Here is a 27,636-nt window from a genome sequence, read left to right as displayed (position 1 = left end):
CTACGAAAAACTCACTTTTAAAATTTTACCTTGACATTCACGCCCTTCTCTCCATAAAGGAACCACCATGACTTGATAGCTTAGAGAAAGGCCCAAGAGTCGTTTGCTGTATGCTTAGGTGACCTTCAAACCGAGACTCCTTATATTTTTAAATTTTTGTTCAAACTTTCTTATGTAAAACTTAAGAACCTTACAATTGAAAACTTTGCATACTCTGAATATTTATGAGGTATTCAGAACTATCCCAGGATCAGATGATATTTTGAATACACTTCTTTATTAGGTGTTACTATTTTATTCTACCAAGCTAGCTTATCAGTAGAACGAAGTCTCTGGTGTAACTGAAGGATTCTGGAAGACTAAGAGAGGTTGATAATTCCTTCACTGATTTAAAGAAGTATTTTTCCTTCCTGCCTGCCTTCCCGCCTTCCTTTCTTCCTGCCTCCCTTTCTCCCTTTCTCTCTCTCTGTGTCCCCCACCTTGTAATTGGTAACAGAACCCCCTTTTGTTGCTGTCATTGTGTGTTTTGTTTTCCCCACTTTATTAACCAGGTAGAAGTAGGGATGGTTTTGATGAGTGGAGAAGAGATTCAAGTGCTGTCCACTTGACCTCAGTCATGCGTCAAAAGACAGTCTATGATTCATTGTCATGGAATTCTTGTCTACTTTTTAAGCCACTGCCAAGACTTACTTCAAAGTAAGAAAAGTGATTGAAGATGAAATGTGCCATGCAGTATTTTTTTTTCTTTGGAATACTGTTTTGAGAATATCTAGATAATACCAGAATATCTGGAAATAAGTGTTAGGATTTCTGATTATAATCAAGTTATGTTTGCTTTATTGGCATATTTAATGCCAAAGTATAGAATGCTTTCATGCTAATGGAAATGTTTCTTCACTTGTCTGAAATGAAAATTTGAACTGTCGCCTGTTATCAATGTGCTTGTATCCATGACCTTGCACACCTGCCTCCATTTCTCTTCACGGATTTCGGTTTGCTTTCTTTTACAGCATAGGTGGAGAGGTAGGACGGAGCCACGACGGCAGTTACGTGGGCAAACACTTCCGCATGGGATTCATGACCATGCCTGCTCCTCAGGACAGACTTCCCCATCCTTGCTCCAGTGGCTTTACTGTGAGGTCACAGTCCCTGCACTCGGTCGGGGGCACAGATGATGACAGCAGCTGTGGCTCCCGGAGACAGCCACCGCCCAAGCCCAAGCGGGACCCCAGCACCAAGCTGAGCACGTCCTCGGAGACAGTCAACAGCACAGCCGCCAGTAAGAGTGGGAAAGCCCCCGAGCGGACTGAAGGTAACACACACCATGCCCACGTCACTAGAAACAGATTTCAGACAGCACATTCTGGTCAGCTTGCTAATGAGTATTTGCCTTTCTCCTTGCATCGCATAATCCTGCCTCCATCTCCTGGAAGTCCCAGAAAATAATTGGTGGGGAGGGGATTATTTACTGAGGTGTTGTTGTGACACCCAGAAAAATGTATTTAATTTCTATCATCAGAAAGGGAAGGCAATATGTGAGTTTTCTTATCCTCTTTAAAGCTCGGAATCGGGAAATTATTTTGCCTAGAAATATATCTAAAACTTATATTTTCTTGATTTTATTAGTATTACTGTAATCTGACTCAGTGAGTCCATCTCTTGGTGAGTGCAGAGCTGAAAAGTACAACCAAGGCAGAAGTAGGTGAAGAAAAGGTTTACTGCTTGCACAAGCAACGGAGAACACTGGGGATAGCTCCCAATGCCGGTCTCCCCGAGCTCAATGCTGGTGGAGACTTTATACACAAGAGAGCAGAGGATAACAGGTTTATTTGTAACAACTGTGTAACTACTCTGTTCAATCAGAGCACGTGCATAGCAGGTAAGCATGCTATTACATACATTGCATGATCTGAAAATGGCTATTTGGACCTGGAGGAATAGAATTTAAGGTGCTAAGAAATTTAGGTAACTTTAGGACACTTGGTGCTGGAACATTTTGCAGGGATCTTGCTGCAAATGTGTAAGCCTCTTTGTAAGAGAGCAACATCTGCAAAATGGGGACATCATTTTCTGCAAAACAGAACACATAGTTTCTTCTTGCTGAAAAACATTTGACAGGCCATGTTAGTTGTTGGTGAGGTCCTCAATTACCCTTTCTTTGCCTGGTTCCCTGGTCACATTACTTGAATAATTATGGAAGTATTATATGAGTATTAGGGAAACCTGGTAATGCAGGAAAATATGAAGAAGAAAAGAATGTGATCATCTTTAGAAATAATCGTTTTTTTTACATTTTGGTGTACTCCTTTCAGGGAATATGAATTTATATGTATGTGTGCATGTTTGTAGTATATAAATATATATTTGTGTGTGTATATATTTGTCTCCAATATTTATCTCTAATTTCTACCTATACCTATATTTTTCATCAGCTATCAAACAACACAAATCAAATATATCTCAGCCTCCTGGCTGGTCTATGAATAAATTAGGTCAAGTTACCCCCAGATCTCACCAGTTCTTTAGCCCTCACTTGAATAAGTAAGTTGCTTTCCTGAGTTTTTCTTGAGAGTCCTTTGGTGGGAGAGCAGTGTCAAGCGTGCTTTGATACAAGCCCATTCAGATTTTTGTATGTTAGTTGTGGAAAACACTTCAAGGTTCCCAGTGCTGCCAGTGGCCAGCTTGAGAGCACAGCTCTGCCAGTTCCCATAGTCTTTCTTCTATCCTTTCTGTCCCTGACATTCTCCACAGCAAGCTTCCCTGAGCCCCCAGGGTACTAAGTTTCGCAATGGTGTGCCACAGAGTGGAAGGCAGGCGGTCCTTTCCTCAGCTGGGCAGGGTTCTTTGTCACCTGGGCACCCGGGTCCCTCATGAAAGCTCCCTCATCTTCTGGTCTAATCTTTCCACAGAAGCTCAAACCTAGTCCATGAGGTAGTGTGCCCATGAGGCATGTTCCGTCTCTTCCATTACCCTCTTCTCTCCTTTCTTCCATATTGATGCCCAAGTGCCTTCAGACAGAGAACAAAAGCTTCAGTGCATACCGAACAATACGAATAAATGCCTGGAGATGGAGCTAATCCATCCACTCTAGAAGGAAAATATCCACTTAGGCTCAGTTTTTCTGCTACATACATATGCAAAAATCCATCACGAGTCTGTGTACATGTGTGAGAGAACGAATATGAATAACATGTACGTGTGCGCATATTTACAAAATTGAAATCGTAGGACATAGAGTTTTGTGTTTTCCCTTATTCTCTTATGACCATTTTCCATGATCCAATTTGTTAAGAAACACCATTTTTAAGGAAAAAAGTGTACGACAATACTTTATTTAATCGTTATCTCCTTGATGAATACTTAGGTTGGTTCTCATTTGTATTGCCGTAATGACTAGCGTTGACTAGCGTTGCAATGAATATGTGTGTGTCTGTCTGTTATCTGTGTAACTCTCTCTATTGTTCCTCTGCTGCCTGAGGGTAGATTAGAAATGTGATCCTTTTTTCTCATGATTCAAGGTCATCAGTATGTCCTTCAAGTTGTAACACAGTGACAGTTTTAGAAACTATTTAGGTGTTTCATTTCCTTGTTAATACACTAAAGGGCCCTAGAGATCTGACTTTGCAAATTTTAAATATTGTTCTTAGGTTTCCTCTGATATCGATATGTGGTACCTTTCTCTTCTGTTTATTTTCTGTGACCTTGTTTCCAGAAGTCCTCTCTCTCTCCTACTTTTCTGCCAGAAAACCTATGTAATCACTGACATTAGATTGCAAATAGAAGTTACTGTTTTACAGTAGTGGTCTCTGAATGATGATCTAGAATGTGCTCGAGAATGCTTCAAGAATAAAGGGGAATAAAACAACCCTCTGAAGGAGAGGGGAGAGATGAACCAGACAAGGAAAGCAGTGAGTAAGGAGTGTGTTAGCAAGCAGTGTAATGCTGCTGGAAACATTCCTGGAAGCAGTGTGAAATAAACACCTCAGAACAGCGCCCTTCAGGGGAGAGTGACCTAGGGTATTCACAGTGAACACATGGGCAAAATCATGCTGATTGTCCCGTAGCTGAAACATTTGAGTGGCAATTCAATTGTCTTAAAAAAAGAACTAATTACCATTCCTTTGGGATGCTTTGGGTACCTAATTCCTGAGGCAGAGAAGCTCATAATTCTTTCAGAACCCTTCGCATCCAAGGATATAGGGTTCCAAATAACTAGTTATCAAACAGAAGACCGCAGCTCTACTAACTTTATTTCTTCCGAGGACAGAAGAGGAGATAGTGACTAAGTTACAGCAGCAGCAAAGACTTAAGTTAGACTTGGAAAACTACTTGATGGGCAGTGAGGCTTATTAAACACTAAGTCCAAGTTCAACATCGCTCCTCAAAAGGAGCTCTAAGGATGGATTGAGGAGCTTTCAGCTATATTGTGTCTTTGAGGATGGTCAGTGGACCAGATAGACTCTCAGGATGCGGTGCAGAAATGAGCGATTCTCAATGCAAATTTCACCTTCTCTTCAGAAGACTTATTAAAAAGGGCAATTGCAAAACTGGATGCATTCATCACTTCAATAACAACAGGAGAGAATTAGGGCTCAGTTCAGAGATGGGGGAAAAATCTTGAGTCCAAATGCATGCGTGCATATGTGTGTACTCAAAGCCAAAATTGTATAAATATGTAGATTGGTCTTTTATGAATTCTCAGTTCTGCATAATTGTGAGTTAACTGGAGTTCATTACAGAGCATATGTTTTCTTTACAATTTTTCTAGCTATCAAAATTATAACAAAGATGAAAAGTGACTTTTATAAATCTTAGTCTGTCTTTTCTTTTTACATTAAATGCCAGCAAAATCAAAATATTGATTCAGTGGCATTAGAATGATTTCCATGGTAACTGGCTCCTGTTTAAGTAGGGGATTATGACTTCCCTGTGGATAGAGGTAAAAATGAACTGGACTTGTGGCAAAACAGCTTTTCAGAGTAGGAAAAAAAATAGTTTAATGATGAACACAAACCAAAAAAAATCACATACCAAGCAAAGTATAATTCAGTTTTTAAAAATTATAATTCTGTCCATTAAACATACACATTTACTATTTTATTTTAAGAACTTCAACAGTAATAACTCCTTTAAAAAATTATACGGTAGAGAAGATAAACTGGCAATAAGTATGTGATAAATATTTTAATTGTTCTTTTCTGTTGCTTCAGTGTGGTAGCTGCTTAGTTTGAGGAAAGATTAGATGAAATAAAGGGAGTTAGCTAGAAAGAATGAGGGGCCCTTCAGGCTGTGTCTTATGTATGATCCAGAAAATGCAGTAACCGTGTGACCTCACATCCGCCGTTCTCATTGCTCAGGTAAACGTGTATCCCATTCCTCAATAGCGTCGTTGTTAGAGATGCTGTGCGGTGCAGCAAAAGCGACTGTATTGAGAATCAACACACAAGCATTGATTTTGGGTGAATGACCCAATGAGACTGTTTCTTTACCTTTAAAATGATTATAAAGAACTGCCAATTGTTGGTGCCCTGCCTCCCTCACAGCCTTATGACGACCTAAGGGGCTAATGTCCATGATGGTGGATGGTAGAAAGAAACTGCCATACAAACATAAGTTAGTACTATTTTAAATGTGTAATTACCACCTATTGGGAGACCTGGATACCAAGAAATTTTGGTTTGGTGAAGCACATATAATAAAAATAAATAGGAGAGGAAAAGAAAGGCCATATGCACACACGCTCTATGTGTTAGAGGCCTAAAAATTTTACACAATGGCCTGAATAAACAGGGAAGTATTGTCCAATGTTCTCTCTTTTCGTAATATTATGACATTAGTAAAATGTTTGGTATAATGAGGAAAATATTTTTATTAAACTTCAAGTACCACTACACTTTAAAGTCCTTTAAAAAAACCAAAACTAAATATTCTTAACTTCCACTTGTTATGAACTCTTCCTTCAAGTCAGTTCCAGCCTTAATTTATGATATTATTTCATGATGGTCTCTTTACAAAGTGATAAAGAAATACTTTTGGATTTGGATAGTTTTCCTGGTTTCTGATCTGGAGATGTTTATTAGAGTTATATATGTGATTCAAAAATTGGAATCCCTGCAGGAGTATTTGGAATCATGACTGCCCTTAAAACCTTGAAATGTGTGGTTGAGCGAGAACCAATGGAGGAAGGCTGAGTTCACTAAGGTCACTGCCTTAAAAACAAAAACCCAAGCAAATTCCTGCTTAAAAGTTACCAAAAAAAGTAAATTACAGCCTTTAACAATGTTATTTTTCGTGCCTTCATTTATTCAGCCAATACTTTGAGCACCTGCCTTTTTATACTGAGGATCCAGGGGCAAACAGAACAGAAATGGTCTTTTCCTTCATGTTACTTACAACCAATTTTGTTTCCAGCTCTCCATCTCAGCCCGTTTTTCTCTATCCATGTCATGGGGCAAGCACTGATTTAAAGGAATCATTTCTAGGGCCAGTCCCAGCAGCCTAGCGCTTTAGTTCAGTGCACTCCACTTTGGTGGCCTGGGTTTGGCTCCTGGGTGCGGACCTACACCGCTCTGTTAGTGGCCATGCTGTACTGGTGGCCCACATACTAAAAAATAGAGGAATATTGGCATAGACATTAGCTCAGGGCATATCTTCCTCAGCAAAAAAATAAATAAGTAAAGGCATTATTTCTAGAAACCAGAAAATCTGGCATACAACCATGTGAGTTTCTTCCGTATAATTAGTTGTTTAGCTCTGGAAGAAATAGTTTAACACATTTTAATAATGTGATTTTTCCTACAAGGAGTATTTGTTGCTCTTTTCTTGTTTGGTGTTGACAGTTTAAAAATGCCTGAATCTGATTTCCAACCAATGTAAAGCTTCAAGCAACCTGTGGGCATTTGAGGAGTGAGGAGGAGAAACAGGTTGAGTGTGCTTATTATCATGGGGAACTTATAGGTTTCCCAGGTCAGAATTTGATTTAGAGAACCTAAATCAAGCCCAGTTAGTGCCAGCTGTATAATTGATTTTGCTGTCTCAGTTACCAGCCCAGATCTCTGATACTTATAAGGTGATCATAAATTTTTTTAAAGATTATTCCCTTTATAACTTAGCATGATACATTAGAAAAACATGGGCTTTAGAGGCAGACAGACTTTGGTTTTCTATCAGTGCTGCCAACATTTAGCACTGTTTCTCTCAGCCTCAGTTTCCTCTTCTGTAAAATGGGAATAGCAATACTGATCTATGTGCTAGGGAGAGTAGTGTCCAGGATGGTATCCAAGGTTCCCCATTCTCTAGTATACTCGCCTGTGTATTCCCTGGAACTGACATACCATCAGCTGCTTGAAGATGGAGGGGGCCATGTGGCAAGGAACGTGGGCAGCCTCTAAGAATTGAGAGTGATCTCCAGCTAAAAGACAGCAAGGAGACAGGGTCCTCAGTTTACAACTGCAGAACTGAATTTTGCCAACAACAAGAATGAGCTTAGAAGTGAATTTTCCCCCGGAACCTCCAGACAAGAACTCAGCTTGCCTGCCACCTTGATTTCAGCCTGTGGGACCCTGAGCAGAGAATCCAGCCTCCTGGGTTCTGGCTGTGCCCAGAGGTCTGATCTATAGAACTGTGAGCTAATAGAGAGGTATTGATTTTTCAGCTGCTATGTTTGCAATAACTTGTTATGCAGCAATGGCAAAGTAATCCATCTTACCAAGCTGTTAGGCAGAAAACGTGAGGCAAAACACATTAGCAAAGGCTCTAAGCCTACCAAAGAGAAGATGCTCAGTAATCTTGTGCCCTTCCTCCCTCAGCACTGGGCTGTATTCTCAGGTCGTGGAGGGGCTGAGAGAGTGCCAGTGGCCTTCCAGACTTCCCAAGCCAGACCTTGAAACCAGATGAAAATCAGATGACGGAGCCTTGGAAAATGCTGAAATATCAGGTCTTTTGAGCATCTGCTTAGCTCTTTCAAAATTTGGGTCTTTTCCTGAAAGAGCCCTTCACCAACAGTTTTTGTTCTTTCAAAGGGCTCAGCAATGGCTTTTCAGTGGCGTTTTGAATGGCTCATTTAGATGACTGCAACTTTTCTGCTAGGGCCTTTATTCACACAAGTGGCACTTGTATTTCACAGTGTGATCCCAAGAAGTGCTCGATGCCCCATTTAGCAACACACTAATAAAACACACGGAAGGTGGGAAACAGGCTCTGGAAAACTTCATCATTTTGGCATTGGGTAGTGCTCTAGCGTGTATTCTTGTTTATCTTATGGGATGAGATGTGAGAGATTGTCATCGAATGCCCACGTTCCTGGATTTCTCTTTCCAGGTTGACAGAATCCAAAGCTGCTAGGCTTCCTAGTGTAAAAGCCATCTGTCAAACCAGGGGCTGCTCAGATGGAGACAGACATACGTCTGCAGTGTGTGATCTTTTTCTAAATGTACCCCGAGGCCCGTGAATGAAACGGTTTGCAAGTCAAATCATCGTATAACACGTCTTTCTCTCAGTTCTTGCCATGGTTGTTGATTCTAGTCCAAAGAGCTACCCTGCCTCTTTAGTGGTCTCACTCAACATCTTTCTATTGAGAGTGTGAATTTGACCTGATTTTTCTCAGTGTCTTAGACTCCTAAGAGGATTTTTGTCTACATTGTTGGCGCAGATGAATTCTTCCAGAAAAGACCAATAAGCTCAACATTCCTGAGTCTGTCGTGATCAGAGCATTGATTTTGAGGGTGTCCTATTGCTGTACAACAAATTTAGTGGCTTAAAACAACACATCTTTGTTATCTCACAATTTCTGTGAATTGGTTTTCTGGGGGTCTCCCAAGGCTCCAGTACAGGCACCAGCTGGGGCTGGGTCCTCATCTGAGGCTCAGGGTCCTTTCCAAGCTGATGTGGTTGTTGGCAGTGTTCACTTCCTTGTGGTTGTAGAACACACAATATCTCGCTTCTTCAAGGACAGCAGGAGAGAGAGTCTCTCTCACTTGGATTCTCTCCCTTTGGGGAAGGCCTGGACCTTCTTTTAAATAGCTCACCTGGAATAATCTCCCTTCTGATGAACTCAGAGTCAATTGATTAGGATCCTTAATTACAATTGGAAAATCCTTTCACTTTTTTTCACGTACAGTCATGTGCTGCATAATGACAACTCAGTCAACGACAGATCACATATACAATGGTGGTCCCTTAAGATTAGTATCATATAGCCTGGGTACGTAGTAGGCTATGCCATCTAGGTTGGTGCACGTACACTCTGTGATGTTCACACAACAATGAAATTGCCTAACGATGCATTTCTTGGAACATATCCCTGTCATTAAGTGACGCATGACTGCACTGTAACGTAACCATGTGAGTAAAATACCTGAGTCCTGCTTGTACCCGAGGAGAGAGAATTCTATAGGGTGTAAGACACAGAGGGCATGAGTCGTGTGGACAGCCTAGAGGTCTGCCTACTCAGAGTGATACAAAAGAGAATAAGTATATATTGCTTTCCTAGAAACTATCCAACCCTCTGATTGGATACTTCAGAAGTCAACTTGTGGAAAGTTAGTTAGCAGTGTAAGAAGTAAACTATACTTCAATAGAATAATATAAATATCACAAGAGAATCTAAATAATTGGTAAATAAATAGGGCAAAATATAACTCCCCTCTCCATTTCTCTACTTGTCTTCCCTTTTTACTATTTATGGAAGTCACCCCTGCTGCAAAATGCCTAGATTATCTTATTGAGCTGAAAGTGGGAAAACCTCATGTCTTTTGGCTTGAGCCTTACCTAGAAGACATGAGAAAATACACTCCTTAATCCAGCAGCCCTCATGCCAAAGAACTTCTAGAACATAAAGATCCCAGTAAAATATTGACACCAAAATGGTGCAAATATTAAAAATTGTAGGATGCGTGTCAGTCTATTTGATCATCACTGCTGATTTTCCTAGTTGGTGAGCCCTCTTGTTGACCGGGTGGGCTAGCTTGATCCAGTACGGTCACTGTCCCCTAAAATGCCAGATGGATGTGGGCTAGATAGTGTACAGCATCCTTGATACAGCTCTGGTGCTCCTCAGTGCTTTGGCCTGTGGATTTGTCCGGGACCCCAGGATTGTAGAGACTAGTGATTGTAATTTATTCCAAGTACTTTCCCATCCCCTGCCTGCCTGTTGAGTAGCATTTTGATGACAAAGATGAAACTATATGTTCCCAGGTTATGCTACTTCTGAATTGCAACAATTGCATCAATTTCTAATTATGGGTAAATGGACATCAGAAAGCGTGTGTTCTTGAATGAAGTGGAAAGTACTAAATGTAACCCTCATTGCAACTTTCCCATGGCCTCTCTTTTTGTCTGGCCCCAAGCTTGGATAGGGACTTATCTCTTCTTTGCAATTATACTAAAGCACTAAGGAGTAATGCAATAAATTATTAAATTACTAATTACTAAGATTTTGTGAGGAAAATAGAGGAAAGGAGTTGATAACTCACCTTCCTTAAGCAGCCTCTACCTCTCTTACTTCCTCTCTTCTCTGCAAAGTCCTCACCTCTCCTCTATTTCTTTAGACTTCTATCTGGCCCCTGAATCCGGAAGATAACTGAGAGCACCATCCTTAGAATGCAATTCAAAGCCTCCTTGCTTTTACGTAAGCAAATTCCCTGGGAGTTAACCTGGCCCCATCCCAACCTTTCCAACCCCAGTCAGTGTCTTTTTGAGAGTATTTCTAATAAAAAGTGTTTTCTCCCATTTGATTACATAAAGCATTTGATGCGTTACCAAATAGTTAAAATGTGGTTTTTTTAATTTAAGAAAGTGGCATGATCTCCTTTATACCTATACTCTCCGTTTCATAGATTTAACAGTAATAGGAAGGAATCTTTCTAATGGGTGAACTCCCTCCAAGGCATGTTGGAAATGGCATTAGCGCATTTCAGACTAATCTAACCTTGACTACTCATCTGCTCATCTAACCTTGACCCAGTGGCCTCCTCAAGTCACCATCTTGCATCTCTCCATGATTTAGCTGGTTTCTAAAAGGCCGTCTGCATGTGCTTGCTCCGCTGCCTCAACTCTCATTTTTTCCAGATCCATAACATACTGCTATCTGTCTCTGCCCTCGCTATGCCACTAATCCAATCTGGGTTCTCATCTCAACAGCGTCCTTCTATCTGTCTCCTTTGTTACTGCTCTACAGCATTTTAGACTATTGATAACTCCCATATATCCCACAGCCCCTGATCCTTTGTTTTCATGCACAGCTTTCTGCTGGTTTTCTTCCTCTGACTACTCCCTAAGTCTCTTTTGAGGATATCTCTTGTTCTGCCTGGTTCTTAAATGATGATGGCTCCAGAATCTGACCTTGGCTCTCATCTTTTTACTCTAATATTTATTGAATAAATAATTGATGAATTCTGTATAATCTCCAAATGTCTGATTGAATCTCTGAATCCACAACCATCTTTACATACCACAGAATCTTAAAACTCATCATATCCATCCACGCTGAACCAGTGGTTTCCTCCATGTTCCCTCTCTTGACACCTTGTTAGAAATGTGAGAGCCTTATCAGATTGTTCTCCTTACGTTACCCTTGATATCTAATCGATTATCAAGTGTAGACAATTCTGCTCCTCATACACTAATGTCTGACCTTCTCCATCATTGGCATTTTTCCTCTCCTATCTCAGGCCATAGTCATTTCTCACCTGGACAACTACATGGGCACCTCATTGGTCTCCTTTCCTGCAGCTTCCACTTCTAACCCATCCTCCTTACTACATCCAGAGAGGATTTCCTCATGTGCATGTGCAGTTGTATCACTGGTCTATTCATGATTTCATCTGATTGTGTCCATCCTCTTCATCATTTACCTGATAAAAGCATAACTCTTTAGCATAACCTTCATCATCTGACTCCTCCAAGCCTGCAGAGCCACGTCTTTCTCCATTCAAGCCTCTCGCAGCAATCCCAGACTACATCATTTTCTCTCAACAAGCCAAGCTTGTTCCTGCCTCTGCTCCCTTCTGTGCATGTGCAATTCCCTCTTTCCAGAATGTCTTCTCCAAATTAGTCTTTATGGTGAATTTCCACTCATCCTTTAAGGTCGCAGGGCAGCTGCTGCCTTCTCTGTGATAATGTATGTAAGCACACTTTCTGTGATTGAGCTGTACATAGTGTATAATTCCAGGATATCTGTTATTACATTTTATTCTAAATATTTGCCTACTTTTTTGTAGCCTAATAAATCTAAGGACTCCTTAAAGACATGGACCTTGTCCTTTTGTCTTTTCACCTTCAATGCCTACCACAGAGTAGGGCTTAATAGATAATGTTGAAGGGGTATATTTTGAACAACATGCTATTTCCTCAGTGAGTCTTCCAGGATGCTAATTGCAATGAAGAGTTAATGCACTTTCAAGCATCTTTAATGTAGAAAGAAGTTCAGGCATTTGGAGAGCTTAGAGGAAAAGCCTGGTGATTCATGATCCTCAGGGCGTAAGTGTGTTGGCCATCCATCTATCACTTCAGTCCCAGCTTTGTTTATAATTTAGTAACCACTCTGAATGATTTAAAAGAAGAGATTGTGCTGGTTACTCTTAGCTTTATAAAACCTTATAATATATTTCCTCCATTGTTTTACATTTCTGAATCTTGGTAGGTACACTAATTAGGGGTGGTGGCAAAGAATTCTATTGACAGGCTGTAATGTGTTATTGGCACCATGTACCTTTTAGTTTATCCTCATGCTATAAGTCAAAGAACGTTCAGCTTGTGCCATTCAGATAAGGTTTAAAAAAATAATTTTCTCAATTAAGATGCAATAGAGAGCTGAGAGTTCTTTCCTCTAAATGACTTTTGGAAGTCAGTTTTAATCTTTCCTCTTCTGATATATTTCAAGCCTTCCCTTAGCCATTTAGCAATCAGGTATATTCTTCCGGATGAATTCTGCTTTTCCATTCTATTGGCAGCCAGCTTCCGAGCAGTTCTTCACTCTACCTTCTTACTATCTTTACTGTGTAAAGTCATTTTTGAAGGCAGAGTGACTGCATGTGTGCATAAATCTTGCTTTAATTGACCTCGATGGAGCATACACTTATGGCAGAAGGAGTGCTTTGATTTTATGGCTTTATGTCTGTACTGAGAGTTTCTATAATATGTATTGCTTTCCATGATTTTCCTTGTTAAGTGGGAGGGCAGTAATTTAAGACAAGCTCTTTTTAATTTTTTTCTATTAATATGTATTAAATTAAGTTGGTTAGATGGAGCAGAACATGGGAACACATCACTCTTTGGAAACCTCTGCTTTCTGACAATGTCATCTAGTGAGAACAGCTGAAAATTACTTAGTATAAATTTGTTTTCAGGTCCCCATAGCATATTAGAGGCAATGAATAAGCACAGGAAAAGGAATGGCAAGGATTCTTACCTGATACTAAGGGGAGAAAAATAAAGCTTAAAGAACTTACACTCCATTTAGTAGCATGTCAAAGGGCACCAGCCACTCAAAAGGCCTTGATTACAATCATCCGTTTATTGCTTTGGGTGTTAGCGTTGATGCCTCTGAGGATGTCGTTAGTTAACAAATATTTGTTGAGTATCTGCTATGTGCCAGGCACTATGCTAGGTAATGGAGAAACAAGAACAATATGTCCTCTCTCCCCAAAGACATTACAAACCAGGGAGGGCCACTGACAATTAAACAGGCAGTCACAATGAAGTGGGATTAGTGATCTGGTGGGGCAAGTACAGGGTTTGTTGTGAGACCTGCCCCAAATGAGGAGAGTCAGAGATGGCTTCTCAGAGGAAGTGTCTTAAACTGCTGAAAATGAGGATACAATATAATTTAGAAATATTCTGTACAAAAAGGCTTCAAATGAAAAAATATGCTGATACTGAATGAGAATGCTCTTATATCTCCAGAAAATGTGGCTAGGCAAATTGAGTTATTGTAGTTCCAAATAATGAAAGATCTGCTCTCCCTATATAATCTTTATTTGGAGATTTCAGGTGTTTATTTTATCCTGTAGAGCTGTCCATCTCTATGAGGTATGGGGGGTGGGTTATCTTTAAAAGAAATCTGAGAGTACCCCTTGCTCCCATACGTAAAATAGAAGCAAGAGATATGAAAGTTAGACCTTGCCTGGTTTTATCTATTTCAATTTTATTTCCTTTCCCTAACTGTGTCTGCATTATTTGGCCATGATTATTTACATGATATATAAGCTTTAGAAAAGAGAAGGAAATATATGCTCTATCTATGTGCACAGAGGCCAGGGAAGCCAGAGCAATTCCTTAGCTGGCATGCTTTCTTACATTCCCAACTGAAATTTAGATTTCAGTGTTTGTGGAAATCTTTGTTTTAGTAATGTGTGCACACCAGCTTGATGGTGAATACAAGTGGATTAAATATAAAGTTAATTGCCACATTCAAAAAACGGCTGAGTAGGGAGTTGTTGATTTGGTTAAAATGGCTAAATGAATGTGGAGGTGTTGAGAGGTTCTTATATGGTAGTAGCAGAAAAGCTTGTGTCTTAAGGGCTACACATACAGTGATAAGCAACTTTTATTATTTGTAATCTAGGACAAGTGGAAAGATGAGCATCTCTCTCAGTCCCCAAAAGATATAGAAATACTGACGGTAGCCCCGGAAAACAAGTTAAATTCCCCCATTATGGGCCAATATAATCAGAGAGGCAGCTGCTTGTGATCTGTGTGATTATCCTTCCACAAATATTTACTCAGCACCTGCGATGTGCCAGGCATGGTTCTAGGAGTTTGAGATACATCCATGAGCAAAACTGGAAAAGATGCTTATTTTTGAGGCATTTGTATTCTAGTAGGAATAAGCAGTAATAAATCTGCAATCTGGTTACTATGTTGGAAGGTGATAGATCCTAAGGAAGAAAGAAAAATCCAGACCAAGCCAAAGAGATCCAGAAGGTTGGTACACATTGCAGTAGAGAGGGCAGGAAAAACTTCATCCTGATATTTGGGTTAAGACATTGGTCAGTCTAGGTCCAATCAGGAGAGAAAAACCATGTCGTAATTTGAATGGGGAAAGTTTACTTTAAAGAATCATTAGCTATAATTTAGGATTGGAGCTACAGGAGGTGGGATAGTAAGAAGTAAAACAAACTGCAAAGAATACAGGAGTTGAAGATATAAGAAGCAGCCGCTACCCCTAGGGCTGAGATAAAGCCCCCTCCAGCCAGGACTGAGAGCCAAACCTTGTTGGGAAGCATGGTGGTGGATTATTGGATGGCAGAGACATTGCTGTGGAACAGTGCTGGCAGAACTTGCTTGAAATCTCCTCTCAGGAACTTGCTGGAAAACTGACCTCTTGGGTACTGGGGAAAATTCTTCATGGGTGTCTCTCATCAAAGTTAATCCACTACAAGACCACTTGGGGTTGAGGGGGCTACTGCAGGCATCTGATGATGCTGGAGCCAGATGTTAGAGAAGCTACATGCTCTGTAGGAGCTGGACGTGAGGGAGCCACCTGCCCTGCAGAAGCTTGGCTAGTGAGCCACTGGAGCCAGGAAGCAAAACTCTTTTCTGCTGCAGTGTCTCTCCAGCATCTTCTACTGGCAAAGCTTCACATTGTCCCAGCTGGCCCAGGAGAAAATATTTAAAGGGCCCAAATCTGTTGTCACAAGCAGGAAAAGCGGATAAGTTTGGAAGTGAGAGACAATCGCTTGATAACTTGTGTAAGCAGTAAGGAGGAGATGGTGTGACGTAATTGGATATCTTAGTGTTCCAAGTGGCGAAAAGAATTGCTGCAAATATCCAAAGACAGGAGGTGCATAGCCAGGAGTGTACGGGGAGCTCTGTCGGGTAAAAGGACAAGAACAGGAAGTGTAGTCAGAGAGGAAAAAGAAGGGGAGACAATGCGGGGCCTTCCTTGTAGGCCATCCTAGGGCTTGGCATCCAAGGGAGCCTTTGCAGAGGTTGAGAGGAGAGTGGTGTGATATATTTGAAAAGAATCATTGTGGTGACTGTGGTTAGGATAGACTCATAGGGGTCAGATATAGAATCAGGGAGACCAGTCTGAATGTTTTTGCAGTAATCCAGGTGAGAGACGATGTTTGCTTTGACCAACATTCCTTAGACCAGGGTAGGAGCAGCGAAATTGGTGAGAAATAGTCAAAACGTGTTACTTTTTCTTACTCATAATCCCACCTCCATTCCTTCCTTACTAGGGAGGTAGATGTAGATACAGATACAGATACAGATACAGATATAGATATAGATATAGATAGGATATGCATATCCTATCTGTGAAAACTTTTCCATGAGAAAAGGATCCGCCACTCTATATACATTAAAGCTCATTAAATGCTTGCTGTTGATTACACTTACATTTTTTCTTGCAATCTGAAACATTGTGAGCTGAGAGTGAATTTCAGTAAAAGATCTGTAGATGCTTAAATTACAAACACAGCAGCCACAGCTATTTAATCAAGTAAATAAATGCGAAAGGTTGTATTTAACTTTCATGTTTGCAAAACACGTCTAGTTTAGAACATGTCTGAGATACAGACGACCCCTGGAGCAGCCCCGAAGCCCTCTCCAGCTGACCCTGTTGACTCGCCCAGCCTTCCTCCTTTCACACAGCCTAGGCTCTGCCCTCACCCTGGAGCTCTGTGTCCCCTTCTGCCCTCCAAATGCACTCGCTCCCTGCCCCTTGCCTTTGCTCATAGCCTTACCTGTGTTGAAAAGCTGGACTACTTCCTCCTGGCCCTTGGAAAATCCCTCGCATTCTTCCCACTCCTGCCCCAAGTTTCCTGCAGTGAAGACTTACCCAGCTCCTGCCAGGACTGTACTTTCTAGAACTAAGCATTCTTTTCTAAGTGCTCCCTCCAGTGTGTTACCACCCTTAGCATTGCTGGGTTTTTCTGTAAGACTATCTTCTCCTTTAAGCTGTGTATTATTAAAGGTCTTACTCTTCTTTACATGCCTACTAAATTTCCTGAAGCATCCTATGTTTGATAAAATATATTGAAGTTGACTTTTATTTATTTGGAAATAAAGTTTCAGAGATTAATAGTAAGGCTACTAATTAGAGATACATTATATAGTAATAGTTGAGATAATTCTTGCAAACTATTTTTCATCATTATATACCAACTTAGGTCTGTTATCAGTAATTACTCACCCCGCTGGAATCTTTATTGAACTGGGGAGAAAGTCTTTGCAATATTCAGTGTTAACTGTGGCATTTTCCATCCCTACAAGTACAATAGAAGCCACACTTTATTAATACTTTCTAATACTTTTTCATGTGAAGTACAATTATTTTTCCTTAACTCTTGCACTTCCAGAGACTGTCAAGCTAGACAGATGAAATTATTTATGATCCTTAATCTTCTAGCACTTCCTGAGTGAAATATGATATATGAAATATCCATGTACTTTTATGAATACTCAAGTTGACACCAAATGTAAGTGCTTAAAATAAAAATGTCTATGCATTAAGCTATGTACTTCACTATTCAATTACATAATGTTCATGTGTCTCTGGAGAGGAGTAAGTTTACTGGGATGTTTCCTGCAGCTCTAAAATTTTGCTAGATTGGAGCAAAACAAGAATGCCAAGAGGAAGAAATGAAGTGGGTTTTATAGCCATATTCTGTAGAAATACTGAGGAGAAAATAACTTGAAGATATCTGATAAGGAAGAATATAATCCAAATCCAGTGCTACAATGAGAATCCACAGCTTGAAAAATGTTTCTGCATTAGGAAATGCTTCTGAAAACATATGTTTCAAACCTGAGAACTCTCCATCCGAAGGGATAATTGTGAGCTAACTTGTTAGGTTGCCTTCAAGTAAGTCAAACGAGATACTGAATGGTTCCTGTAATGAGAGAAAAATTTCTCGGAACTGGCCATTTGAAATAGTTTTCTCCATTTCCGAGAATAGTACTTGAATCCTATCTGTTTGCTAATAGACTATTTTATTTGGTCTCTACTATCACATTTTTCCAGTTGCATTGTAATTATTCACTGGCATGTCTGTTTTCAGTTCTAAGCAGTGAACTCCTGTAGGACAAGAATCATGGTAATCTAATGTACATTTGGTGCTTCTAGGTGCTCAGTTAAATGTTTGTTGAAAGAGTAAGAGAATCAACCACAACTCCTATGATTCTAGATTGAGCAAGTGAATATAAGATGAGAAATATTAGGAAAGAACTGGGTTTCAGGTTGATATGCTTGTTAGATATTTAAGTGGAGATAAAAAGTAAACAACTGGATATAGTTCTCTGGAGAATTGGGGTAGAGATGTAGATTTGATTGTCATTAGAATAAAGATGACATTTAGCCACTGAATTAGAATCAACTTGGGAAAGTAAGCAGAAGATCAGAGGGTCTAGAAACAACCAATGTGTTACTCAGATTCAGTTAGGTATGAGAGGAGAAACCCAAGAGAGGAAACAGAAAAAGTAGCCAGTAAGTTAGGATGAAAACATGAGGTACTTAAAAGCCAAGAGAAGAGACAGTATAAAGATATAGTGATGAATAGTAACAAGTCATTGAGAGCTTAAGTAGGTTGAGGGCAGAAATGTGTCTAGTAGATCTGGCAACATAGATGTCCACAGTGATCAGGAGAAAAACAATTTGGGGATAGTTGGAGGAAGAAGCCAAACTGGAAGGGAGTTGAACAAAAATGGACGAGGAGGAAGTGGAGAGGGGGCAAATGTAATTTTTAAGAAGGTTGGCTATGAAAAGAAGCAGGGAAATGGAGTGGTGGCTGGAAAGAGGTGAGGAATCAGGGTAAGATATGTATGTACAAACTTGTGTGAATTATGGGAGAAACAAGAACATGTCAGAATGGTGATGAGAAAGATCCAGAAAAGAGAGAAAGACTAATGATGGTGAGAGAGGAGATGACCAAATGAGAAAAATCCTCGACCAGCTGACAAAGGCCTTGGAGAGGAAGGGTTTTTTCCTGTGTACTCAAAGAAGAGAAAAATGAGGAAATGGGTATAAATTCTTGTTTGTGTCTTAATTTGGTCATGAGACTAAAAGGAAATTTCTCTCTAGTGGTGTTCCAGTTTTCTATGACCATGTAACAAACCACCCCATATCTTTGTGACTTAACAAGGGTTTATTATGTCTCATTATTCTGGGGTTTGACTGGACTCAGCTGGGTAGTTCTGCTCCATGCAGTATAGCTGAGGTCACTCATGGTAATGTATTCAGCTAGAAGCTTGGCTAGAAGATGGTCTTTCAACATCCAGGGTCTCTCTTCATGTGGGTTCTTACAATTCAGTAGTCTATCTTTACAACATGGCAGCTGGCTTCCAAGAGCAAGCATTTCCAGGAGGACATCTGATATTCAAGTATTTATCTGCATGCATCATACCTGCTAATATTCCCATTGGCCAAGCAAATCACATGGTCAAAACCAGAGTCAATGTGAGAGAGGCTAGACAAGGTCATGTATGCCAGAAGGTGAAGTTCATTGGGGACCACTAAAGACTCTATCACAGGTTGCTTCTGTTTTCTTAAGCAAAGCAATGTTATCTCTTAAAAGTTGATTGGAAGAGAAATACAAAAGATAAGACTGTCATTATGGAAATTGGAAAGAATAATATTATTTGGGGGCAGTGCTGAGTGCCTGTATGAGCTGTATTTGTGAACACAATAGAAAATAACATAAATCTCCAATTATTATGATTTTGTGTGATATTCTTCAGTAGCTCTACAATGCACACAGGAAGCAGACAAATTGGCAAGGTCATTTACAAATGTCCAACTCTGGGAGAAAGTATGTAGACAGCAGAAAAGTTAAGCTTTATGTAATATCTATTCTTTTTTCTTCTAGAGACTTTCTTGGTCTTCTCCTTTAAGAATTAATCAATGTATCATAATTATTTAGATATTTACTATATGTATATGTGTGTGTATAGATATATATACACACACACAAATATATATTTATACAAATTTAGATATTTACTATATGCAAGCCAATATGTTAAACCGCTGGGTGTTAAAAAAAAGAAAGGCATTAGATGCTATCCTTGGCATCAACAAATTTATTTTAATGGTTAAGAAATTTTTAAAGGCCTTTGAATCCTTCCTTTTATCACATAGGCATTTGTTGCTTCTCTGCTTTTCATTTGTTCCTCATACAATTTCACCCCATTTGCCCTTTTCAATGGAATGTTTTCAAAATTCCCTCACATCTTCAAACTTTCCTATTTGCTCTTATATTAATCAGTGTCCAGCCACAAATAGAGAAATTACACTTCTATTTAAACACAGAGAATTTCCTATAGGGAACAGAGTCAACAGATATAGTCAACAGATACAGAGTCAACAGATATGGAAAGGCAAAAAGAGGATGCAGATGTAACCCAGGGGTAGTAATTACAGGAAACAGCTACCATCCTTTGAGAGCAAAAGGAAGAGGTTATTAAACCCAGAAGCTTAGAGGAAAGGCCCTACATACCAAGGGGCACTGCCCTTGAGGCATGTTGAAGCTGGTTCTGGAAGAATACTGGAAGAATCTGGAAACCAGAACCAAATGCCACCCCAATGGTGGAAAACAAGAAACAAGTCCCTTTTCCCTCCTCTAAAAGAGTTCTGCCTTCCTGTAGCTCCTCCTGTTGGAAGAATCTAACAGGGAGTACCTAGCAAAATATAAGCAAGGTTTGCAACCTCAGCACCACAGAGCTGACCAGGGCAGGGGGGGATTGGAGCTGGGCTATGGTATTTTAACAACCAGCACAGTTCCTTATCACCGTCTTTGCCGTCTGTCTCTTCTCCGGTATGAACTGGGAGGGAGAAACGTCAGCACAGCCAAGTGGAAGGTGACTTTATATGTCTTGATCCTTTCCATTGGACATACGTTATTACGTTGGCTTCAAAGAGGGCTTGGCCAAGTGCTCTTTACTTCTCACTTTCGTGAACATAACCATTGTTTTAAAGCTTCCAATATCTAAAAGTGTAAATGCCTTCCACTTTTGGCTTTATAATGAGATGAAAAATTGATCAAATTTTATCAAGGATTGAAAAAGAAAAAAAAAAAGTGTTTCCTAAAAATGAAAAAACAATTAGGCATTTAATTGGCCTATAATAATCTGGTCACTTAGCCTGAATTGCTAACCATTTTTTTGTACCAGAATTTTCATTTTCCGATGGCAATAAAACAAAAAGCTAAGCAATACATACTCTAAAGTAGCCCAAGTTTTTCTTTCTTGTATACTCCTGTGGTCTTTATATAAACTATTTGTATTATAGAAAAATTCCCCAATCCAAAAACATCCATAAAACTGTCATCAGAAATCATTTATCTTGATAACAGCTAATGCACAAATCATGGGAATTTTGAGCAATATTTGTGAAATAATGACAGCTTTCTAAATGCAATACTGTATAGCAACTTATAGAAACTGCAAGCATTTTCCAGTTTTCCTTCACAATTTTTGTCTTTATTTATTTTCCATAGAAAATATGTTAATGCATTTGGAATGGTTTTTAGAGAATAATTTGTAGACCAAAGTAATCACGTTCAAGCTATATTCCAGAAGGATTTATGTTTTGACCAGGCATTTGGAAGGAGGTGTGAACAGCCAAAATAAATATAGGCTAGGGTGGGAGAGGAGAAACAAGCATTTTGTTTTTTAGGTTTTAAAAATACATTTCATGCACCTGAGTTGGGTTTTAATTTTATCTCCTTTTCCTTCCCTTTTTCAAATTGTATGGAGAACAAAGTACCGTCAGATTTGGGATAATCAATGAAGACCTCGCTTCCTTTCTGTGAGCCTGGTCTTTTTAGTGTTACCTCAGCAACCAAAGAGTCTATATTGTTAAAATCTTTTAGTCAAAGTCTAAATTAATAATAACATCCTTGATCTTTAGAGGTCATTAGAGCCTTCAGACTTAGGGTCCATCCTTCTGGTTACCAATGGCAAATGATGGAACTAACGAGTGTGGTACGTGCACCAATGGATGACCCATAGGCTCTCGTGAGGACATGGAAGTGTGCCCTGGTCCTATCCACAGGGGACCACTGCAGGGCAAACCAGTCGAAGCTTGATTAGCACCCTCCTCTTCTCCTGCCTAATAATAACATCAGTTGAAATCATTTAGAGCTGATATAAGGACAAAAGGAACCCTAGTTTCTAGAATCACCCTGGGACATGATGAGGGATACGGACAGAAGAGATTGGTTGGAATTGCTCTTCCCTCCCTCCATCTCCACTTCCCCTAGGCAGGGATCATCTTAGTATTGGTTAAGTATGTACCCCTGCATCACACACAAATCCTGACACTGCACCCCAACAGTCCTTACCTTGCTGTTTGTTTTTATCAGCAGTTATTACCTTCTAACACATCATTATAACTTATTTATTATGAGTATTTATTGTCTACTCCTACTAGTAGATAAACTCTCTGAGAGCAGTGACCTTTAAACTGATGGGTCTCTATCAGCTAGAACATCGAAAGATTTGTTAAACTTATTCATAAGAATGAATGAAAAATGTCACCACACTGGAAAACTACCTTTTTAGAAAAGCGAACATTCTCTTTTGAGGAAGATTCTAAGAGAACGTAAACCTTTTCTGATCTTGAAATAATCTTGTGCATACACTTTAATAATTATGTAATACATGCAATTTTGTTCCACATCAAACATATTACATAGGCTAATACTAGCAACTGCAAACTGAACTTTAGTGGCTTAACAAAACAGAAATTTTATTCTTGCCCACGTAACAGTCCAAATGTGAGTGTTTATGGTGTGGAGTGGCTTCCTCCCATGTGATAGTTCGGGTGCCCAGACTTCAAAGTTATAGCTTTCCTGTTTGTGAGGCTCCTCGGTCATCAGTGTCCAGCTGGCTGAAGGGGAAAGTGATGGCTTCTTAACCATCTTGGCCTTGAAGAGACATACATCACTTCCATTGATCCCATTCCACTGTTCAGAACTGTCACGTGGCTCCACCTGGAGACAATACGATAAACAGTCTCCGGTTGGACAGCTACTTCCTAGGGACAGTTCTGCACTGTGATAGGGTAGGAATGAATTTAGATGAATTGTTAACTATCTCTGGTACATTTCATGGCCAAGCTCTCCCGTGGCATGCATTCTCATTGAAAGGCTATATTAGTGAGGTTTTACTGTCATAATAATGCACAATAACTAGAAGACTATAATGTTCACATCATTGTTGTTGGCTTTGCTTGGCTTCAGACTGTAGGTCAGGTTCAGGTCTGCTCCAAATGTCTCTCGTGCTGGGGCATAGGCTGAGCAGCAGCAGCACTGGGGCCATGTTTTCTCATGAGCATGATTGAAAGAGACCAAATCAAACCACATATATCTAAATCCTCTTCTTAGATATAGAATAGATGGGGTCTGCACCAACTTCACTGGCCAATGCAAGTCACGTGGCCAAGTTCAACAAAGTGAGGAAGACTATTTCCTCCATGGCATGTGTGGCATGATGGGAGAGTGAATGTCTGATGACAGATTACATCCCACACTTATGTTGAACAGATTCAAACATAAAACTGAAATTCAATATGGCATCTCAAACAGTTTCACCTGAGGCTAGAGGAGCTGCTGAAGTGAGAGATACTCAATATTCAGAGATTGCAGGTAAGGAGAGGGTATTTTGAAATGCCAGTCCTCAGAGCCAGCTTCTTATTTGCCTCACTGTAACTTATTCCCACTTCATGGACAAAGCTGTTTGAGCCCTAATATGCAAGAATCCCAACTTTTCTTCTATCCAGCATTGCCTTTGTGCTCCACTGTTTTCAGGCTAGTTCCTAGTTCCTGTGCTCTTCATGGACCAAAATCATTCTCCTCTCTGTGTCTTGGTTACTGTTATTATCGGCATGGTGAATGTCACCTGGAAGCCTTGCTTCTCTCCATCTCTCTAGTAGCTTCACCAATTCTCTGAAGATTTATTTGCCTTCTGGGCATTGATATCTTCTTTCTTCTCTGCACTATCCATATATTCACTCATCCATCCATCCTTTCAACCATTATTTAATGCCTACCCAGAATGTGTAAGCATTCTTTTAAAAAATGGGGATGTAGCAAGAATAAGAAAGAAAGAACCTCCAATTTCATGGAGCTTATGAGCTTATACTTTAGTAGGGAACATAGATACATGAAGCAAAACACAAATATGATTTCAGATAGTGCTAATACTGTGAATAAATAGAATCAGGGAAATGTGGCTATGTGAGGGGAACGAGCAATGTTAACTGGGTACTCAGGGACAGCCTTCTCAGTATTTAAGCTGAGAACAAAATGATAAGAGCAAAACAGCCATGCAATATAGTCAAATAGACAATTCTAATGAGTCACCATACCAAAAAAACCTGTCGAACTTCTTTTCTTTCTCCCCTGGCATCCATTTATCATATTTAAGTTGTTGGGCAGACACAAAAAGGGCCAAGTAGAATAGGCTAGGCTGATGGCCAGGGTCTGTAATTTGCTCAGTTATTTTAAGATTGGATAGAATTACATTGTTTGAAGTGTCTTTATTTTTCTAGCAAAGCTACAGTTGAGCAAATACGGTGGAATAATGTTGGCCAATGTGTTATAGTACTAATTTTTAAAATCTAAGGAAAAATGAACAAGCGTCCTCAGAAATATTACTTCCTCACCTGGTTTTCGTGCCCTGCCTCTGCACTGCTTTGGGTACTAGCTGACTGGATCTCATGGTGTGAGCTTCCAAGGGGGAGGTCTCATTGTGGAGAGAGGACTGACTTTGCCACACCAACGTATAAGGCATTTTGGATTAAGATTAAGAACTAGCAATAGGGGTAATAAGTGAGGAGTTCAGATTTCTGCCCTTGGCTTTGTATTAGTTTCCTGTTGCTGCTACAACAATACAGACTTAGTGGTTAAAATAACACAAACTCATTATCTGATAATTCTGCTGCCATGAGTCTCATTGGGCTAAAGTCAAGGAGTCAGCAGGATTGCATTCCTTTCTGGAGTCTGTAAGGGAGAATCTTTTTCCTTGACTTCTCCAGCTTCTGTAGGCTACCTACACACCTTGGTTTATGACCCCCTTCCTCCATCTCCAAAGCCAGCAATAGCTGGTTGAGTCCTCATGCCACATCTCTCTGACTCAGCTTCCATCATCACATCTCTTCCTCTGATCACATCAGGGGACAGGTCCTCTGTTTTAAAGATTCCTAAGATTAGAATGGACTCATCTGTATGATCCAGGCTAATCTCCCCATCTCACAGTCCTTAACCTTAATCCCATCAGCAGAGTCCCCTTTGTCATGTAAGGTCATGTATTCAAAAGTTCCAGGTTTTAGGACACGGGCATCTTGGGGTCTGCCATGATTCTGTCTACTATAGCTTCGCTTTAAATGACTGTGACTTCTACACACCTAGGAAGCCTCACCAGATAGAGCCATTCTTTAATGAGACTAAGCTAATTTCTGGGAAGGAGTAAGAAGAACAAAAGTGGTTTCTTAGTACCGTGGCGTCACTCAGCTTCTAACCAAGAATTTGGTACATCTGGGGCCTGAGTACTCTGTTTGACATGTTACCGGAAAGCTCCAGCCTGTTTGGTTTTCGCAGTTGGAATTTGAGTCACCTCTTGAGGATGTTCTATGACAACCTGCAGAAATTGTTTTTATTATATTGGGAGGTGGAGGCTGTCTTTTCTTTCCCCTCTTTGTTTATGTTTTAGCATCATCCCCTTTCATGCTTTTGATGGATTCCAAATTGTTCCTGGGAGGAAACTCTGGTGATAATTCTAATTTCAGCTGCTCTTGCTCTGGGGACTGATTTGGGGCTTGTCTTTGATATTGTGCCTCTCTAATCATAATCCTGACTTTCTGAAATATGAGTGTCAGTAGAGAAAAGGCTTGCCAACTCCACTGCTCATTTATCACTGAAAGGATGCTTTTAAGGAAGGTCTTAAATGAAGGCATTGTACAAATGCCAAAAAAAAGAAAAAGTGCTATGTCTGGGGATTAGTGAAAGCTTCCCATTGTCTGACCTCAATTAGAAAAAAGCAGAAATATTTCTAAGGATTGCCTTTGAGATGCCTAAAGTGGCTTACCGGATGTTGGCGTTAACTCTCTCCTAAGCTGAAGCGCTTTGCCATTAGTGATGTAGTAACCTCATTTCTCTACTTCTTTCCAGAAATTCCTCATGAATTTATGTAGGGCCTTCTCCTCAGTGCCAATGGTTGGATTTAAACCTGCACTTACTGAAAGTGAGGAGGAGTAATCATGTGCAAAATTAACGGAAAGAACTTCAAAATTTCCAAAAAGACACATAAATATAAGATTAAAATGTAGGGATTGGAATGAAGTGGGATTTCTCAATCATGTTTTCATTATCACACTTATAAGGAGCTTCTTAAGATATATTTTTTTCTAATGATCCACCCATGAAATTATACTACCACTGAAATTATATATCTGTTGCTGTGCTGTATGTATATATGTTCTTGATACATGAAAAGAGTACAATATTTTGCCCTTAACCCAAGAATCAATTCTCATCCCCCTTTGGGAAGATATTTCCCCATTGCAAACACATGATATAAATTGAAGAGGAAGATTTTATTTTATCTTCTCAACTTTGTAATATTATAATTACTTATTTTAAGAGTGAAACTTGATTATATGAAGATCATTATATATACATGCAAAAAAGTGATAAGGAACAGCTATACTCCCCCAAATCATAGAAAAATAAATATTCAGAAATATAATTTTATAAATTATGACTATCTTTCTATGTCAATAGGTGTAGTATCATAACATTATTTATATATTTGCAGAGTACTTCATCATATGGTTATAATGGTCTCATAATTTAAGTACATAACACTTTTGTCAGATATTTAAGTTGTTTCTAAATCGTTTGGAGAGAAACAACCCTGTGATATAGAGCCTTGTACGTATCTTTTCATACGCAACTCAATATTCCTTTGGGATCCATGCCTACAAGAGCAATCGTCCAGGTAAAGGAAATGCACTTTTCAAGGCACTTCATACGTGATGCTAAACTGCTCACCCAAACAGCATGGTTCCTTTCAAAAAGCCATAATCGTAGCATAATTTGGATAGGATCTGGGTAATTGAGTGGTATCTTTCCTAACAATAAAATTTTGCATTTGCATCCAGATGATTGGGCATATTTTTAGAGGGTGTAATTGTTCAATTGGAACAGAAACTCTCTGGAGCAGGCAGGAACTGGAAGGAGATTTGTGATGTGTTTAGAATTTTACATGTGTAACTAGGCTCCGCAAAACTATAGGGGCTTTTGTGGACAAAGGGGCAGGGAAAATGGTTATTATCCAAGTTGTTGTTTGTTTGATCCATTCTAATTTACTTTCTTACTTTTTATCATTTTAAAACTGTCCACACATTGCATCTCAGCTTCTGTGAATGGATTTGCTGTAGAATTTTGAGATGGCAGAGATGCAGATGACAAAGGAAGCATCTTCTGAAAATGGTTTTTTGTGTCTTCTCATGGATTTATCAATTCAACAAATATTTATTGAGTGGCTACTAGATGACAGGCACTGTTGCAGGCCCCAGGGATTATAGCAGTGCCTAAAAACAAGTCCCTACCATCATGGAGTGTACCTTCCAGCGCAAGGAGGCAGACAATAAACAAGTAGACATAAACATGCAATATGATGGCAGTTAGTGAT

General features: G+C 39.7%; 1 protein-coding gene across 4 annotated transcripts in view; it reads left to right on the top strand.

The window, feature by feature from the left end:
- The window catches only part of NYAP2 (neuronal tyrosine-phosphorylated phosphoinositide-3-kinase adaptor 2), a 253,006-nt gene that overhangs the window by 106,555 nt on the left and 118,815 nt on the right, over positions 1-27,636 (top strand). For all 4 annotated transcript variants that reach the window (XM_070489631.1, XM_044751477.2, XM_070489632.1 and 1 more), the window contains one exon: positions 1,011-1,312. In XM_070489631.1, the coding sequence (XP_070345732.1) occupies positions 1,011-1,312 (302 nt within the window). The remainder of the gene's footprint in view (positions 1-1,010; positions 1,313-27,636) is intronic.

Source organism: Equus asinus, chromosome 19 (assembly GCF_041296235.1).
Source record: "Equus asinus isolate D_3611 breed Donkey chromosome 19, EquAss-T2T_v2, whole genome shotgun sequence".
Lineage (NCBI taxonomy): Eukaryota > Metazoa > Chordata > Mammalia > Perissodactyla > Equidae > Equus > Equus asinus.
Note: the sequence above shows the minus strand (reverse complement) of the source record. Positions and strands in the feature narration are given on the sequence as shown.